This window comes from Drosophila ficusphila, unplaced genomic scaffold, assembly GCF_018152265.1.
Source record: "Drosophila ficusphila isolate 14025-0441.05 unplaced genomic scaffold, ASM1815226v1 contig_220, whole genome shotgun sequence".
NCBI lineage: Eukaryota > Metazoa > Arthropoda > Insecta > Diptera > Drosophilidae > Drosophila > Drosophila ficusphila.
Window position 1 is genome coordinate 435,026 of NW_025064118.1, and position 18,321 is coordinate 453,346.

Sequence of the window (18,321 nt, forward strand, 5' to 3'; positions counted from 1 at the left end):
CGGATCGGCCGACTATATCGGATAGCTCCCATACAAGAGAATGAAATTAAAAATTCTTACTCCGTTGTTTTTGATCAGATCGACTTGATTTCTTCCAGATGGCGTTTTCTAACTGCGATTGAATTTCGTATTAAATTTTATCAAAATCGGATAACTCTATCATATCGCTGCCATAGGAGAGATCAAAAAATATATATATAAATAATGGAAAAAAAAATTATAATGTCGTTGTTTTTAATGCCACGAGCATGATTTTTGGAACATCAAGTTTTTTAAATACTCTTAAATCGAGAAAAAAATTTCATAAAAATCGGAGTACTATATCATAGAGCTGCCATAGGAAAGATCGAAAAATCTATATAGAAATAACGGAAATATAATTATAACCTCGTTGTTTTTCATCAGACAATAATGATTTTTGGAATATAGAGTTTTCTAATGAGTCTTGAGTTACAAATTAAATTTCATTAAAATCGGACGACTATATTATATAGCTGTCATATGAACAATATGGAAAATTAATAGAAAAATCCTCATAGCTTCGATGCTCTTTAGCTTTTATGTATTTTGTTCGACATATTTAGTAACGGCAAGCCGAAGCTAGCTTCCTTTCTTGTTTTTATATAGATTTCTCGATCTTTTATATGGCCGCTATATGACAACGTGGTCGGATTTCAATGCAATTTTTTTCTCGAATAAAGGGTTATTAAATAACTCCATTTTTAGAAAATCATGATCGTGGGATTAAAAATAACGACGTTATAATTTTTTTTTCATTATTTATATATATATTTTTTTATCTTTTGTATGGCAGCTATATGGTGGAGTTATCCGATTTTGATAAAATTGTATCCGAAATTCAATAGTGGTCAGAAAACGCCATCTAGAAGAAATCAAGTCGATCTGATCAAAAACAACGGCGTTAGAATTTTTTATTTCAATCTTTTGTATGGGAGCTATCCGATATAGTCGCCCGATCCGGCCCGTTCCGACCTATATACTGCGTGCAATAACTACACACCTTTTGGGAAAGTTTCAGCAAGATAGCTTTAAAACTGAGAGACTAGTTTGGGCAGAAACGGACAGGAGGACAGACGGACATATGGACATACGGACAGACGGACAGACGTACAGACGTATTTCGATTCAGATGGTGATGCTGATCAAGAATATATATACTTTATGGGGTCTGAGGTGTCTCCTTTACTGCGTTGCAAACTTCTGGCCAAAATTATAATACTCTTTTGCTCTGCAAGGGTATAAAAAGGATCAAAGCGTTGTTTTTCGGCAGAAAATCAGAATTTTTCAAATATAGAGATTTTTAATGACTCTTGAACTTCGAATTAAATTTCATAAAAATCGGACGACTATAAAAAACAAAAAAACAAATATTAATTATAAATTTAAGTAACTTCTGCAAGTGAATAAAATGCCAAGGTTCCGTGAACAAAAAGCTTATCATGCTCAAGTTCCTATAATGTATTAATAATTTATGTTCAGAAAATGCGCTCAAAAGATACACATGTCCCATGTGCAATATTCAGCATTGTGGTGCCCTTCAGAAATAAATGATTGTTTTTCCGATACGCTTTGAACTGAACATTTTATTTATAATAATGACTTCCGCTCACTGCGACGGCATCCACACAAGGCCTAGTGTTTGTACTCCGTATCCCTTGTAATAGGCACATACAGATTTGCACATAACGGTTTATATGTGTGTGTGTTGCAGTACAGTTTGAGGCACAAATATTGACTTGAGAACTGTCAAATAGCTTCCGCAAATGTACTTCACCAAACTTCTCTGCGCTTAGAGCGCCTTTCGCCTCGTTCTTGCTCTTATATTTAAATACCAATATTTATAGACCACCTATACGTATGTATGAAAATGGGAAACATAAAAAAATACATCCTGTACAGTCACGGGACTCTACAGTCGTGGCAGAATCCGAAAAAGGGAAACAACAATAAACAAATAAATTAGTTACGGTAAGTGCGGAAGTAAAGCAAGAGGAAACGGTAAAGTCGTCCGACTCGCCCATCAGATACCCATTGCTCAGGTTAACGGTTTTAAAGTCACTGCGTTGCAAACTTCCGACTGAACCTATAAAACCCTCTGCAAGGGTAAAGAAAATAGAATAGAGATAGAAAACTTTATGGGGGGGGGTAAGGTTATAAAAAATTTTTTTTTACATTTTTTTTATTTTTTTTCTGAGTGACCAATATGTCGAGAACATTGTGTACAAATTTTGAGTCAATTAAAGTCAAACTAACGGAGTTACAGCGTTTTAAACAACCGTATTTGGACGTATTTTCACGTAAAAAAATACTTTGAATCGATTTTGCCGAAGACGCTATTTTGAAAGTCGGTGAACATCAGACTTCAAAATCTACTGAACCGATCCTTTTCCAATTTTTAACACAAATTCTCAACATAAATACGCAGGTAATCAGGAATAGTTTTTTTTATTTTTTAATTTTTTTCTATTTTTAAAAAATAAATTAACAGCGATCTTTTAAGCTAAAATTGCACTTTTCACTTTCAAGTGCTCCCAAAAATAGACAAAAAATAAATTAAAAAAAAACTCTTCCTGATTACCTCGGGAAATTCATTATCTTTACAACGCATATCACATTTTATTTTTAAGATGATCCGTTAACGCCCTATGATGTTCACCGCAAAACAACTTTTTTTTTAGGCGCTTCGGAAGATTAACCTCCACAGGCTTATTTCTTAATATTTTTAAATAATTTTTTTTTCTAATACTCTTCAAAAGTTAAACAATAACATGTAATTAAGCTCAATAAAATAAACTTACTCATTTCGCCGCAAAAAAAATCAAACATGGCCCTTTTTTTGGCTTTCCCCTACCTTTCCATTTAACAAATATTTTATATTTTGTTATATATACTATGTTAGTTCTTTAAAAGCAAAGGTTTTGCATTTTTAAGTTATATTGTATTTCAAAGATAACATAATCTTCGTTTTCTTCTTGGTGAAACTAGCTCCTTAGGCGAATAACCTCACTAAATTTTGTTAACAATAATTACAGAGACCGCCGATATGCCGACATGCCGCCCCCTGGAGAAGACCAGTCGAATGAGAAGTATTACTCCGATTTAGAGATGATCAAGCAACTTCAGATTATAAAAAGTCAATTATTCAGTCAAGTAAGTTTTTTGTTATATATTTTTTGAACAAAGTTGAAGAGTTACTTCAAGTTACTTTTTTTGTTGGAAGGTATATTACCCCTTTACTAGATTAATATATAAAAATTATATAAAACAAGAATTATGCTAGAATTTTAATTGGCCTGAAAGGTATTGGACCTACTAGAAGATGAAAAAACAATTTTGGGACTTAAATACTCGTACTATACTTAAAATTCTGAATGTTAATTTTGAGAGAGGTTTCGGATATGGATAGATCAACTTTTTAAATTATAATTATACATTTGCTTATCAAGAATACATATGATTTATGTTGTTCACTTTACATAAATATCACTCACAATATATTATTATGATGTAGCGTTAACTGAATTGCATTGTGATTGTCGAATATCGTGTCTTTAAAGATTTTAATTGTTTTTAAAAAACAAGAAAAACACGATGTTATAATTTTATTTAAAACTGAGAGACGATTTTAAAGTGAAACGGACAGACGAACACGCGTATTTCGATTCAGATGGTGATGCTGATCAAGAATTTATTATATATACCTACTTTATGGGGTCTGAGGTCTCCCCTTTTGCAGAAGTTTTGTAAACTTCTCAGTGAAATTATAATGCCCTCTGCATGGGTATAAAAGCTTCATAGCTTCAAAGTGACATAGCTTCGATGTTGTCATCGATGACTTTTAGATTTGAAACTAGCTTAACAGTTGTAATGCCTGCAAGGGTATATCAGCTTCGGCTCGCCAAGCCGGCTTCCTTTTCTGTTTGAACATGACTTTAGGTGTGGCCTGGGCAGGGGCTGTGTTAACAGCTTGAAGGAAAGACCATGTAGGAGGAGGTCTGGGAGAAAGTACAAGCTATTGAAAGAAAGCTTATTGTTAGAGTCCTGAATGAACTGAACAACACAAAGGCTATTCAAAGCTGCTCAGCTGATGAAAGGAATGGGGGGCCTCAAATAAGAAATAACGCTATAGTGGCATACGTACAAAGGAATAGGACCAAATTAAAAATGTAAAGTAGTGTTAAATAATAACATATATATATTATATTTGGATAAAATGGTAACAAAAGTTCAATTTATTTTAACGAAAATAACAAACAAATAAACAGAGTTTTTACAACTTTAAATTAAGTGATTACGTGACTACTTAGTTTATTTTGAACGTGGGTTTTTTCATAAAATTATACTTCACAAATAATACGTGACGCTCGGTACAAAAAAAATACTTCAGCTTGGAAATAAATTTACACGCAAAACTGGCAGAACATTTTAAATTGTTATTTGCGTTTAAGGGGAAACAACAAACAAAAAATAATTTTGCAAAATTATAACATCGTTATATTTATTTTGGAATATAAAGTTTTCTAACTACTTTTAAATTTTGAATTAAATTTCATGATTAATAGAAAAATTGTAGAAGCTTCGATTTTGTTGGTAATTCATGCATTTTCTCGACATTCAAAAATTTGTATTATAATGACCGGGTTACTATTTCATTTATAATAGTATGGTATATATACATAATTCTATACCGAACCAGAGATATCATAAAAAAAACTAGGAGAATACTATATAACTTAATTATATAATAAAGTGCACTTTACCGTACAATTATATATATTCCTGGTCAGAATCATCATAGGACAAGTTTGTATAGAAACAAATTGTCGGAGATCGACTTAGATGAAGATGCTGATGAAGAACCTCCCTGATTCTCTCCCTGAAATTATAATGCAGTCCTTATATGGAGATACACTCCAAGCAAGGCAACTTTTTAGGAGCTCCTAAAATCTATACTCATCCACTATTGAAAAAGAACATTTTCTAAGATCACACCGGAAATACGTTGCAAACTTTCTTGAGAGCATTAATCAAGTGTGTTAACCTTGCAAAGCCACTGCAATATCATGGCATGACAATCTCATACGAAATGGAAAGGAAAAGTACATATCTATATCTTTGCGTGCAAGTATGCAGGCAGAGAACTATGAAGTGATGATATAGGGGAATGGAAATAGGATGGAAAAATTCTATTTTTAAAGGGGAAATTTATGAATGAAAACATGAACACTTCTGAGTCTATAGCATCAGATTTAACACATCTCTTGGTATATATACAAATATGCTGCTGTATATGACATGTATTCTTTTAGGCATCTTTTTAACCATTACAACTGATACCAGGATGTAATTTTAAGGCGTTTTACTGCAAAGAATATCAAGAAAGGAAGCTCATATACAGCAGTAATTAAAAATCTATAATAACGAGAAATCACCTTCCAATAATTTAATATAAAAGTAATGGTAAACAAAAAAGGAGTCATCAAATATGTCGGACAATATGCATAAAGGCTAAACAACCTCGAAGCTATGTCGATTTTTTTTATAAATCAATATGAAAGCTATATGATATAGTCGTTTGATTTTTATAAAAAACTCAATTAGAAATTCAATAGTCATTGGAAAACACTATATTCCAAAAATTATGCTTGTCTGATAATTGCAAATACATTTCTCGATCTTTCCTATGGCAGCTATATGATATAGTTGTCCGATTTTATGGAAATTTTTTACTTGATTTAAGGGTGATTAAAAATATCGATGTTCAAAAAAGCATACTCCTGGAATAAAAAACAACGACGTTATCAATTTTTTGTTATTATATTATTATGTATTTTTCGATCTTTCCCCTTATGCGATTTTGATAAAATATAATCCATAGGAGAGATCAAAAAATATATATTTAAATAATGGAAAAAAATTATAATGTTGTTTTTAATGCCACGAGCATGACTTTTGGAACATCAAGTTTTTTTAATACTCTTAAATTGAGAAAAAAATTTCATAAACATCGGAGTACTATATCATATAGCTGTCATAGGAAAGATCGAAAAATCTATATAGAAATATCGGTAATAAAATTATAATGTATTTAATTTATTTTATGTATTTTGTTCGACATTTTTAGTGACTGCAAGGGTAGCTTCCTTTCTTGTTTTTTTATTACCTTTTTTTACAGTCTCTTGAATTTCGCATAAAATTTTATCATTCGACCGCATTTAGGAAATTCGACTTTATCGCATTTACTACCTGTAACAAACTACAGGACTCGTAGAGCTCCTACGATATAGCATTAGCTTTAAGTGGGAGAAACTGATACAATAAATAATAATTAGATAGTGATACTGCTCAAGAATATATATAGTTTTGCTCACATAAAAATCGATCAGCCAGTTCTGATTGTATAAACCTGACGGGGCCCAAATGCTGAACTCATCTATTATTGTCATAAAATTCATAAATATCGTTGTAAAATGTTTATTGTCTTCGTTCAAGTGATTTAGGTCAGCCCAATATTTTCCGGCGCTTGTGTGGGCTTTTCTTATTTTATCGACGGCCTACGCACTGCCATGCCAAAAAGGGAAATGTATCTATATTATATGGCGACAGAAATGTGTATTATTATTTATGTTCTAATAGTAATTAAAAATTTTAATAACCTAAAAAAAAAAAAATTTTTTTTTTATTCTTAAAATTATCCTTTTTGACACCAAAAATATGTTTATTATTTTTTGCTTTGTTCAAATAGTATGTTTAAAAAATAAGTAGTTGCTTTCGAGTTTGACTCCCACGAAAAATATAAATAAAACTATAAGAAAAGCTTTTTCTTTTACAACATAGTTAGATTGCTTCGGATAGTGATGTTCATCAGGAATGTATATAACTTATAGAGTCTGAGGCGTCTTCTTCTATTTGAAGACTATAAATAATAAATTAATAAACATTAAATTACATAAATCTAATTAGACTAAATCTCTTACTTAAATGGTTTTTCTTTCTAGCTGCCTTCAAATATTTTTCATTCTAAAAATGTCCGGTTAATGCTTTTATTATCTAGTTTTAATGAATTTGAGTGATTCAGTGTAGTTAATTTACATAAAAGGTACTCAAAATTTCCAGGGACTAAGCTTATGTGTGAAAATATGCTTTTAATACGAACCTTTTGAACTTTGATGCTGAAAGATAGTATCTTTTGTTGGGAATCTACCTTGCGGCGGCGGATTTTTTTAAGTATTCAGATATTAGAAGAACCACCCCAGCACCCCAGAGTAGCGAACCCAAACCGGAAAGTTCAGATTCAGATTTCAGTAGATCTATTGCGCAATGACAATATTATTCAGCCCATCATCATCGTCAATCATCCCCTGCTTTTCAGCGAAGTATTGGTAAGATAAACATCACATTAGCGTGATTCCAAGCCGATTAGCTTAGTTAAGCCCAGTCCGAACCTGAACTCCGCAGAAGTTGCCTACTCATTGACAGCTACGGCTGTAAATCTGCTACTCACTGCTACACAATGCCTAAAATATTTCCCCAGTGAGTAATAAGTGCACTTCGACTGGGTGGTCGAGATAAAGAAGCACCATAACCAGTTCATATTTGGTAGTCAAAATACTTTACCATGTACTCAAAGAAAAACAAGTTTAAAAACCAAGTAGAACAAACAAATGTAGACAATTTTATGCTTTGAACTATCTATAAATATCATTGCGATACTTCACGGTATTATGTTATTTAGTCAAAATTTTAAAGTCTGTCCGACTGCCTGATTCATTCTCAACTATTCTCTTAGTTTTTAAGCTATCTCGATACAACTTTTCCAAAATTCGGACGCCTACCCTTGCAGTCATACCAAATGTCCAGCAGAATATATGAATGCGATTCAAAATTGAAACTATATCCATATTTCTATTCATTTTCTGTACTTTCAAAGATTGTTCCTGTGACAGCTATATGGTATAGTCAAAATCGAATAAAAGTATATATAATATTATATATAAATAATGGCATGCTTATGTACTCTTTCAGTCAGTGGCGAATTTAGAAGTTCAATCGGGGGGTTTTCGATTGAAAAAAATTGTTCAGTGTAAATCTAGTTTGTGGAACTTATATGTTAATCTCGGGAATTATCTTTATATCAGTTCATATATATTTCTAATTATTCGAAAATTATAAACGAATAGTTTCAATTCAATTTTACCGCTCTGCAAGTGCAGACCTGCAGGGGTTTGAACCCCAACGTCGTTGTTTTTTATCCCACGACCATAATTTTAAGAACATCGTGTTTTTTAAATACCCTTGAATCGAGAAAAAGTTTCATAAAAATCTTACAACTATATCATAACCCTGGCATAGGAAAGATCGAAGGAATAAATTCTAATGACTCTGAATTTTGGATTAAATTTCATAAAAATCGGATGACCATACCATAAAGCTGTCATATGGACAATCGTTGAAAATATAAAAACTTCGTAGAAAAATCGGCATTGATTCGATGTTGTAGAGCCTTTATATATTTGGTTCGATATATTTGATGACTATAAGGATATATAAGCCTCGGCTCGCCGAAACTAGCTTTTTTTTCTTATTTTAATTATGTAATAGTTTTTAATATTAAATACAAAATATATTTTATTGTGCCACTATTTAGGAAAAGAGCTGGGCTGTACCGAGCATAAGATAAGATTTCTTTTGGAATCGTATTGATGTTGCGGTTGCTATTAAAATTCATTGGCACGCTCCCTTTGTGTCTGGCAACAAGGCTTAATCTGATAAAAATTGAAGGAACCGCAATACCGCAACCACCAGCTGAGACATTCAATGTCGAATTCGAATTCCCAAGCGGCTTTTCCTGTCGCCGAAAGCTGTAACAAAACCGTTAATATTCCAATAACACAAGGTACACTAAAAGTAAGCAGTGACAGTGGGAGGACGCCGGTGGCATGAACGTAGCAAATTACACAGATGACACGCTTTGTCATCGCTTCATTGACTGACTGCTTGGTCCTGGAAGATGACTCTTAGGAAAGTTTTCTTCGCCTTAAACAATTTTGCATTGTCGTAAATTCTAACAAATGCTTCGGGAAAGGGATTTTCCTAACAATGTTTGTTTCAAGTGGCACTAACAGGAAATCGATACCCGGTTTCTTTTTCAAAATGAGTTACGGATACAAAAACAAAAATTTCAAATTAAACCTCTCGGGAAAACAAATTATTCCCGGCGAGAAGCTGGCTTTTAAAGATTTAAATGCTGTACAGATTCATTTATATTTTATTGATGCTTCTCAATTCACAAACAGGCAAGAAATGTATTTAATTTTAATGCAAATAAGATTATTGCCATTTCAATTTTTCCTTCATGACCAAAAAGCCGTGAAATTCAAATGAAATTAAACTCAATTATAACAATGAACTGTTCCGTACTTGTTGCTGTCAATACTTTAAATATACTTTATGTTGGTGGTGTTGGTACAGCATGTATCAATTTTATATACGTAACAAAAAAAAAAAAAATACATACCAGATGCTCCCTATTGGAAAATATTTTTGCAGGAATTTTTCGTTCATTGTTCTTAATTTTATCCCTATCTTTTCAGTGAGATCGAAATCTTTCTATTAGATTTTGAACTATGTGTATATGTTATATCTCCAAATGATACCAATTCTGTTGTGGCAGTGAGTGTATATCCCCCTTTGATTCGATTGAAACGGGGGAAGCGAATTCTATAGGAAACACACCTGTGCTTTTTATTGTTATTCCGTCAGTGGACCTCACAACAAAAAAGGCAAGCGAATAAAGCTCGAACTTGGCTTGATGGCCCTTGTACCACGACATGGAAAAAGGTGCTGCATCTGCACGTGCAGATCATTGAATGGTTTGGGATTACAAATAAATGATTGTGTTTTTCTGGGGAGGAAAGTCGGTGGAAGCCGCAGCGGCTGCTGAAAAGACCGCCACTCAACTTCTGGCTTTATTCTAATTACGAATACAAGCCGCTTCAGAAACAACCCTCGGCCCGCCCACCCGCGCGGCTAATGTCAAGTGCAAATGTCTTGGTCAAAAGCAAAGGTCGCGACGAGATTGCGGGTCGTCAAGATAGAAACGGCATTCGTTTCTTCAATGGCAATGTATTTCATCTTGGACCGCCCATCGTTTGCTGGGTAATTGTTTTTTCTTTCTTTGCACGACAATTTGTAACTTTGTTCCTCCACCTCGACGTCTCTTCCCTTTGACAATTCCACATACTGAGTCCTGCATCCTGAGTCGGCGTCAATTCAATTACGGATTATTTAACGTTCGCACTGCAAACGCACGAAGCTTTCTCATGTAACTTTCTGGCAGGAAATTCAAAAATAGATTGGGGAAATTGAAATATGAATGCAAAACATGACGTGTAGAAATTATTACAGTCGCATATTCAGTATACCTCTAACCTACCTCGGTTAGAAAGCTTTTCAACATACAATGGCATCAATAATTCCTAACTTTTTAAAGACAATTTATTGTTGTTTCAATATTTTTGCCCGCCCATCTCACCCACCATGAGCATAAAGACCTCATTTTAGGCCGAAAACAATGGCGGCTCTAATGATGGGAAAATGCCTGCTAGGGAGCTGCAGTCCTGCTTAGAAGGAGATGATTAAATCTCTGGCAACAAAAGACAAAATAGAATTCAAATTAGAAGCTCATTGTCGATGTTTTGTTGCCAAAGTAGCGCCACATTCAATGTGTTGGGACATCCAAAGCCTATTGTTCCTCTCAGACAATGGGGTCACAAATGAAGAGATGGGATGTACACACATTAGCTGTGACCCACGAAAATGACGTAGATCCAAAGCCTCGACAGTTAAGGCCAAGAATATATGGCAATGAAGCACTGAAGCGATGCACGTTCAATAGCAACCCCTCCAATAATACGTATAGAAATGATCATCAATCGAGGTAATCAATCTTCATCCATTACCAACGCACCCGACAATATACGTCAAACAGGTCAAAAATTGGATATGGTCAGAATTTAAACTCGGGCGACAAGAATCATCAGCGCCACCCCAACTCTACTCACTCTTGCTTCCAATCTTATGTTTTTATACCCTTGCCCTAATACCCTCTTATGATTTCAGTCAAAAGTTTGTATAGTATATATATTCTTGATCAGCATCACCATCTGAATCGAAGTATTTCCTTTGTAATACCCTTTGCTGTCCAAGGGTATTAAAGTAAGTTGAGGGCTTGAGTTGGTCTTGGTTTATAAAGCCTCCCCTTTATAGACACGGTCGCATTTACGCCTTTAAATAAATTTTACGAACCTAGTGCACCCTTGCTACATATAAACTGTGTCTCTCTTTTGAGGCTCATAAATGTTTGTGTATATATGCATTGTTATTTTCATATCATTCAGAATAATCGGTCTGTTCAGTGGCGATGCCTGTTTCCTTTACTTTCGTTATTTATTTATTATTTGGGGCCAAGGCATCCTAAATAATAAAAGCACAAAGGAATGCCCAGACTCAACTGGGGCCTTAAAAACGCCAGTTCTTTTGATAAAGTGACATACGCTAGCTTTTTTGTTGGCAAGTGCAATTACACTATCCCTGCCTTGAAATATATGTAGACTAGAACCTAAACTTTGTTTTTTTTATTGTAAGTTAACATCATTGAATTTTTGTTGACGTTAAGAAATTATTTCTCCATTACAGAAAATCGATCAAGTTTGTAAAGTCTTGTAAAATGCAGCAATAAATAAAAATCTATATATTTTTAACTTTCCTTAAATATTAATTGTTTATTTTTTCATATAGATTGTCCTTTAGTTGCCAACAACAGTATGATAATAACAAGCAAATTGCTAGAAATTTTTTAAGTGTTATTCTTAAGCATACCTTTTTATTATTTAAGCTTAAATATTTTATTTTTAGTTATTACGTTAAAAATGTAGACATTTATATATGAGTCGGAAGGGATCGAGCGAGCTTATTACTGTTGATTTTATTATACGATGGTGTGTTCTAACGACTTCTTGAATTTAAAACTGAGAGACTAGTTTACATGAAAACAACTGTACTGAAATTATAATCCCCTCTGCAAGAGTCAGGGGCGGACCCAGGGGGTGGTCCTGGGGGTCCGAGCCCCCCCCAAAATCTCAGAATTTTTCAAATTCCCTTACAGCACTCGGTCTTTGAACCATATAAACTAAAAAAATTTTTGATCGGACCCCCCCAAACTAAAAAATTTTCGTTCGGACCCCCCCAAAATTATGTTCTGCGTCCGCCCCTGGCAAGAGTATGACAGAGAGAAAGCTATCGGGTGCCCGGCTATCAGATCCCGTTACTCAAGTACGGAGCCAGATGTAAGGTGACTGAATTGCCTAAGGTTTGTGCATTGACTAAGGTGCCTGCATTGGCTTAAGTGGGTGCACTGACTTTGTTTCCTGCATCCGAGTTTTTAATAAAACATAATAACTAATAATAGTGATAAAATACAAAAAATTTACGAATTTATTTGTCGGACAATGTCCATTGAATAAAGTAGAAGTCAATTAAGCAGAGTTCGTAAAACTGTTAATGTATTTCAAACCTTAAAAAATGCTCATTAGCTATTTTTAAACAGTTAAGCTTAAACAATTTGCGACACAAAAGTTTAAAAAATATGAATAAGGAACGCTGTACTTCAGGGGTGGGCCCGTTTAACGGAGCCAGAGCAAACAAAACATTTTGACGACAAAACCCATCTTCACCTCCCACACAGAACCTTCCGATGAACTGGGCTGTAAGAGTCTACTTGAAAACTCGACATTGTGTCGAGATCGTTTCGTGGCGTTAATGAGGTGCTGGTGTCCGGGTCTGTTTCTCCTATGATGGGAGCTAGAGGGGTCGGGTCACATTGTTGGTATAAGATAAGAGGCTTGTGCTACGCGTATAATGGAAGCCCATAGCACTGGCTCTTTTAATTAAAGCTGAAGCATTATCTTAATTTGGTGTATGTAGTTCTATGGAATTCGCTTGGTTGCCAGCACTCTGCAGAAACACACCACCATATAGGTATACACGTGTTCCAAGCCTAAAACCATCAATTGAACAAGTCAGGAAGCATATATCCCCTTGCAGTCATCAAATATGTCGAACAACATCAAAGTTATGACGATTTTTCTATTACTTTCTATATTTTCGACGATTGTTCACGTGAAAGCTATATAATATAGTCGTTCGGTTCTTATTTATTATTATGATTTTTACTCCGCTGAATTTACTCGACTTGAATTCAAATTTTCTTTGAATTTCGAAGTAAATTTGATGAAAATTTGATAATTCTGTCAAATAGCTGCCATAGGAAAGATCGAAATATATTTTTTAATGACTCTTGAATTTCGAATTTAATTTTACAAAAATCGGACGACTATATCATATAGCCACGAGTATGATTTTTAAAATATGGAGTTTTTTAATAACCCTTGACTGAGTTTATATAGAAACAGACGGACGGACAGACGTACAGTCGCATTGATACTGATCGTGATGCTGATCAAGAATATATATGAGTGTCCCCATTACTGTGTTGCAAACGTCTGACTGAAATTATAATACCCTTTTCCTCTGCAAGGGTATAAGTATTACGACGTTGTTTTGGCATATCGACTTGGTTTCTTCCAGATGGTGTTTTTTAACTACTATCGAATATTAAATCAAGTTTCATTAAAATCAGATGACTATATCATATAGCTGGCATGAATTATAATACCCTCTGCAAGGGAATAGAAAGTGGTTTGTGTTCATTATCTTCCCGAACAACCAATTACATAAATAGTAATTCGGTTTTAAATCCTTAGAAAGCATAGGGACTGCTAAATTGTTGGGTGTACATAAAAGTTGTTTATTATACAAACGATAATTGAGATGAAACAAAAGGGAATATACAAATGAAGTACAATTTAATAATGAAAATAAACAAATAAATAGCTAAGTCTGACCATGACGGGTGGTTGACAACCAGCGAAACGTATTCGACGGGCCGAGGGTTTTTTGAAACAGAATGACGGTGACTGTCAAAGTAAACGAATTGAATAAATAAGCAAAGACAACATACGCCCAAAATCAACAATAAAACTGTACCAACATATATACGATGCGAAACGGAGCGCAAACAAAATAAAATAACGGAATAAAACAATCAGGAAATTGTCCTTTGATCTTTTTCCAACCTCCTCCACGCTCAACCCATGCCCAAGAAAGCGTAATTTCTGACTGGTTTACAGATGGTTTTAGGGCCATGACCGAATTACAAGATACAAGATACAGGAACAGTGTTCGCAAATTATAAGCAAATTAACTTAAAAATTTGATGTTGTCTTAAACTTAAACAATGAGTTTAAAAATTGTAGAGTTCGAGAATATAATTAAAAAAATTTCTTGAAAAATATAGAAACAAGAAAGGAAGCTTATAGAGTCTATCCAGTGTTGGGCATTAATCAATTAACTTGTCAATTTTCTTGTTAATTGACTAAAAAAGTAATTGCAATTAAATTAATTACAATTAAATTAATCGTCATTATAAGCAAATTAACTTACAAATCTGATGTTGTCTTAAACTTAATGTTCTAGAATATAATTAAAAATTTATATTTTCGACTATTGTTTATATGGTGGCTATATGATGTAGTCGTCCGATTTTGATAAAATTCTATTCGTTATTCAACACTTTAAAGATTATGATTGTCTGATGAAAAACAACGGTATTATCATTTTATTTCCGTTAATTCTATACGGATTTTTCGATCTTTCCTATGGCAGCTATATGATATAGTTGTCCGATTTTAATAAAATTTAATCCGAAATACAATAGCTGTTAGAAAACGCCTTCTGGAAGAAACCAAGTCGATCTGATCAAAAACAACGGAGTTACAATTTTGTATTTCAATCTCTTGTATGGGAGCTATCCTATATAGTCGTCCGATCCGGCCCGTTCTGACTTATATACTGCGTGCAAAAACTACACAACTTTTGGGAAGGTTTCAGCAAGATAGCTTTAAAACTGAGAGACTAATTTACATTGAAACGGACATACGGACAAATGGACAGACGGACAGACGAATTTGGATTCAGATCGTAATACTGATCAAGAAAATATATATGTACTTTATGGGGTCTGAGGTGTCTCCTTCAGTGCGTTGCACACATTTGACTGAAATTATAATACCCTTAGCTATAGTAATAGCTTTAAAACTGAAGGATTAGTTTACATAGAAACGGACAGACGGACAGGTGTACAGACGTACTTCGACTCTGATTGTGATGCTGATCAAGAATACATATATATACACTTTATGGGGTCTGAGGTGTCTGCGTTGCTCTGCAGGGATATAAAAAGTTGGGCAAAAGGATTTTCAGAACATATTTCTGAACTTGTTGACAATTACATATGGGGTGTTGCGTGTTGCATGTTGTTTGGACATCTATATCATATTGCTACCATAGTTATATAGAACACTTTATTGTGACTTTGTAAGGACCAAACTAGCAATGGAAAACAACAGATAAAAACTGTGGTTCTATATATTTTTGGAGATTCTAGTTGTTTTCTCGCCGAAGCTGGCTTCCTTGCTAGTTTGTAAATGGTTTCTGGGACAAATCAAATATTTTCTTGTGTTATTACACATGCATATTTAAAAAGGAGATATTTCTAAATTTGTGCTCTATGCGTTTTAAAGAGTAAAATCGAAATCTATGTTGACCAACCAATAGGTAGGTGGATTTTAGGGTACGCCCTTGCCTCCTACATATTCAAAATAGTGGAAACAGATGGAGAAGCCAAGTGTGGGTACATTTTCAAAAATAAGACATGTTCACATAGACGTGTGCTTCTTTTTAGTATACTCTTGTTACCGCTTTTCCGCAATCCGTCCGCCAACCGAGTCGCAATGTGGCGATACAATAGGAAATAATTGGCGAGACAATTGGCCAAGACAAGCGGAGCAGTAACCACCACTACCACTTGGTACGTCGCTGCACAAAAAGGGGCGGAGCCTCGACAGTACAGTACATGTGCACGTTGGTCTTTAACAATGCCCTTTCCCTGGCTTTCTTCTATTGATTTTGGAGTCGAAGAGAAACAAAAAGGTTTTTGTTTCTCGGCATTCATGTATATTCACTCGAAATCGACACTCGTAAGGCGGGACAGAGACAGAGATATACCGAGATGATTGAGTGAGAGAATGATAGAAAAACATTGGTCCAAAGTACAAGGAGCGAGAGAGACAATTCTCGTAATTCGTGCAACAATATGTATGTGCAAAACAATTGAATCCACGCCCACATACAATCCCCAACCAACCGCTTGGCGAGCTTGTTCCGTGACCTGAGAGGATGGGAGTGCTAAAGGAAAGAGCTACCTCACCGTTTGGAGAGCCAGCAGCCGTATCTACAGAAAGAGATGCGAAGAGCGCAAAGAGATTAAAAGGTGGCGCACAGTGGGCGATAATCTACATGCCTAGAATGAAGCCTATTTATAAAATAATTTGGGTCGACTCTGTCGGTCACTCACTTCAAATATCGCTATAAGTGTTATAACAATAATAATAATTAAACTTTATTATAGCACATAGCCTTCCGATATCAGAATAAAAAAATTAACAGATCAAAGCCAATGCGATGTACAAAGTGGTTGAGATGGAACGAATATCGTTGAGTTGATGAGCTATGCCGCCCACTGTGCGCTGCTGCTGCGCCCTGAGCGTCTAGAGCAGTTCATTGTTCCGTTGTGCGCGCCCCAGCTTCAGTAGTCGTCGACGTCGACTACTCCAGCATCGTCAGTTTCCCGCGATGGCTCCACCGAAGTAGATCCAAGTCGGCGGTGACGACGACCGTAAGTGCACAGGGTGCAGCAAGTGAAATCGAAGTCCCATAGAGGGTCGTTTGGTCGTTTGGAGACCCTGGCCGAATGAACAACCAATTTTTACCGAGTGCTCTGAGAGCAGCGATGGGACTCTGAGCACTGAGCACTGAGCAAACTAGCAAACTGGTTGGCGTCGGTGGAGGAACACAGTGTCGCTTGGCAGTGACGTTTATGGGTACTGATACTGATACGGATACGCGTCACGCTGCGATTTGCCATTGTGTCGCATCGCTCTGGCCAATCAGGCGCAGACCTTTCGGGCCAACCTCCCTGTTTAAACATTTTTACGGCTCGACAGGATTGACTGGCTGTTATGGCAGAACTGTTGACGATGCGCGAGGTGAGCCACCTGCTATATTTACCAAGATATCTATAGCTAGTGTGGGTGTGTACGACAATAAGTGACTTATATTCAATATAATAAGTGAGTGAACAAAAAGTGAGTTAAGCAGATACCCCAAAAACTAATCATGGTGAAGTGATTAAGAAAATATTACGGGTACAAAAAGTGAAAACTTATAACAACTAGAAAAAGATTTTTTTATGTATTCGATTTTTTGAGAAGGCCATATCTTCTTTAAAGGGAGCTTACCTAAATTAAAAAAAAAAAACGGCTTGCCAAACGAAAGGTAATTACAGTTTGCCAACTGTGACTTTTTAAAAAAATTTAATATATTTTCGGCATCTACGTTAGGAGCAAAATTATAAAAGATTCGACCGAACATGAAAATAGAGTGAGGAAAGACAATAAGCTGCTGATTTCGAAAATATAAATGAAATTTGTCATATGTTTTGAGCCAATGCAATTGAACCCATATGTGTGGCTAACATCTCGGTATTATTATTATGAAAATCACACCCATCATCCGACATCCAATATCAGCAATACGGCAAAAAATTACCCATACAAGTCGTCTTTATCTTGTTAATCCTAAAAACAATAAAACTAATATTTCCTTTTGATTTTAGAAATATTTTTGTTGCTTACCTAAAATAGTTAATAATATTTGATTGAACAAAAGCAACAAATATATTGATTTTTTAGGCAAACAATTGATTCTTCTGGAATTTTAATTAAAATTCAAGAGTCATTAGAAAACTATATATTTAAAAAATTTAACTTTTCTGATGAAAAACAACGATGTTATCATTTTTTCCGTTAATTTCCGATACTGTTATATAGATTTTTCGATCTTTCCTATGACAGCTACGGCGGGCCAAAGCTTATTATATCCTTGTATGTATTTTTAACATAGTTATAACATATAGTTATAATTATATTAATTATAATTATAGTTGTTATTACTACAGGTTATGTGAGCTTTCTTTCTTCTTTAGTCAATTTTCGTAGACGAATATATTTTCTGGTTATGTATTCTTAATCAGCGTCACAATACAAATCGGTATACATCGAC

The 18,321-nt window shown here is 34.7% G+C and overlaps 1 protein-coding gene across 6 annotated transcripts in view; it reads left to right on the top strand.

Annotated features, from left to right (window-relative positions):
- LOC108095032 overlaps window positions 1-18,321 on the top strand; it is a 40,008-nt gene that overhangs the window by 13,872 nt on the left and 7,815 nt on the right. For 2 of the 6 annotated variants that reach the window (XM_017195907.2, XM_017195906.1), the window contains exon 3: window positions 3,054-3,171. In XM_017195907.2, coding sequence (XP_017051396.1) covers window positions 3,073-3,171 — 99 coding nt within the window. In that variant the 5' untranslated portion in view covers window positions 3,054-3,072. Of the gene's footprint in view, window positions 1-3,053; window positions 3,172-16,642; window positions 17,247-17,310; window positions 17,331-17,370; window positions 17,536-18,321 lie in introns of those variants that run through there. The other 4 variants (XM_017195910.2, XM_017195908.2, XM_017195911.2 and 1 more) reach the window with 4 other exon arrangements.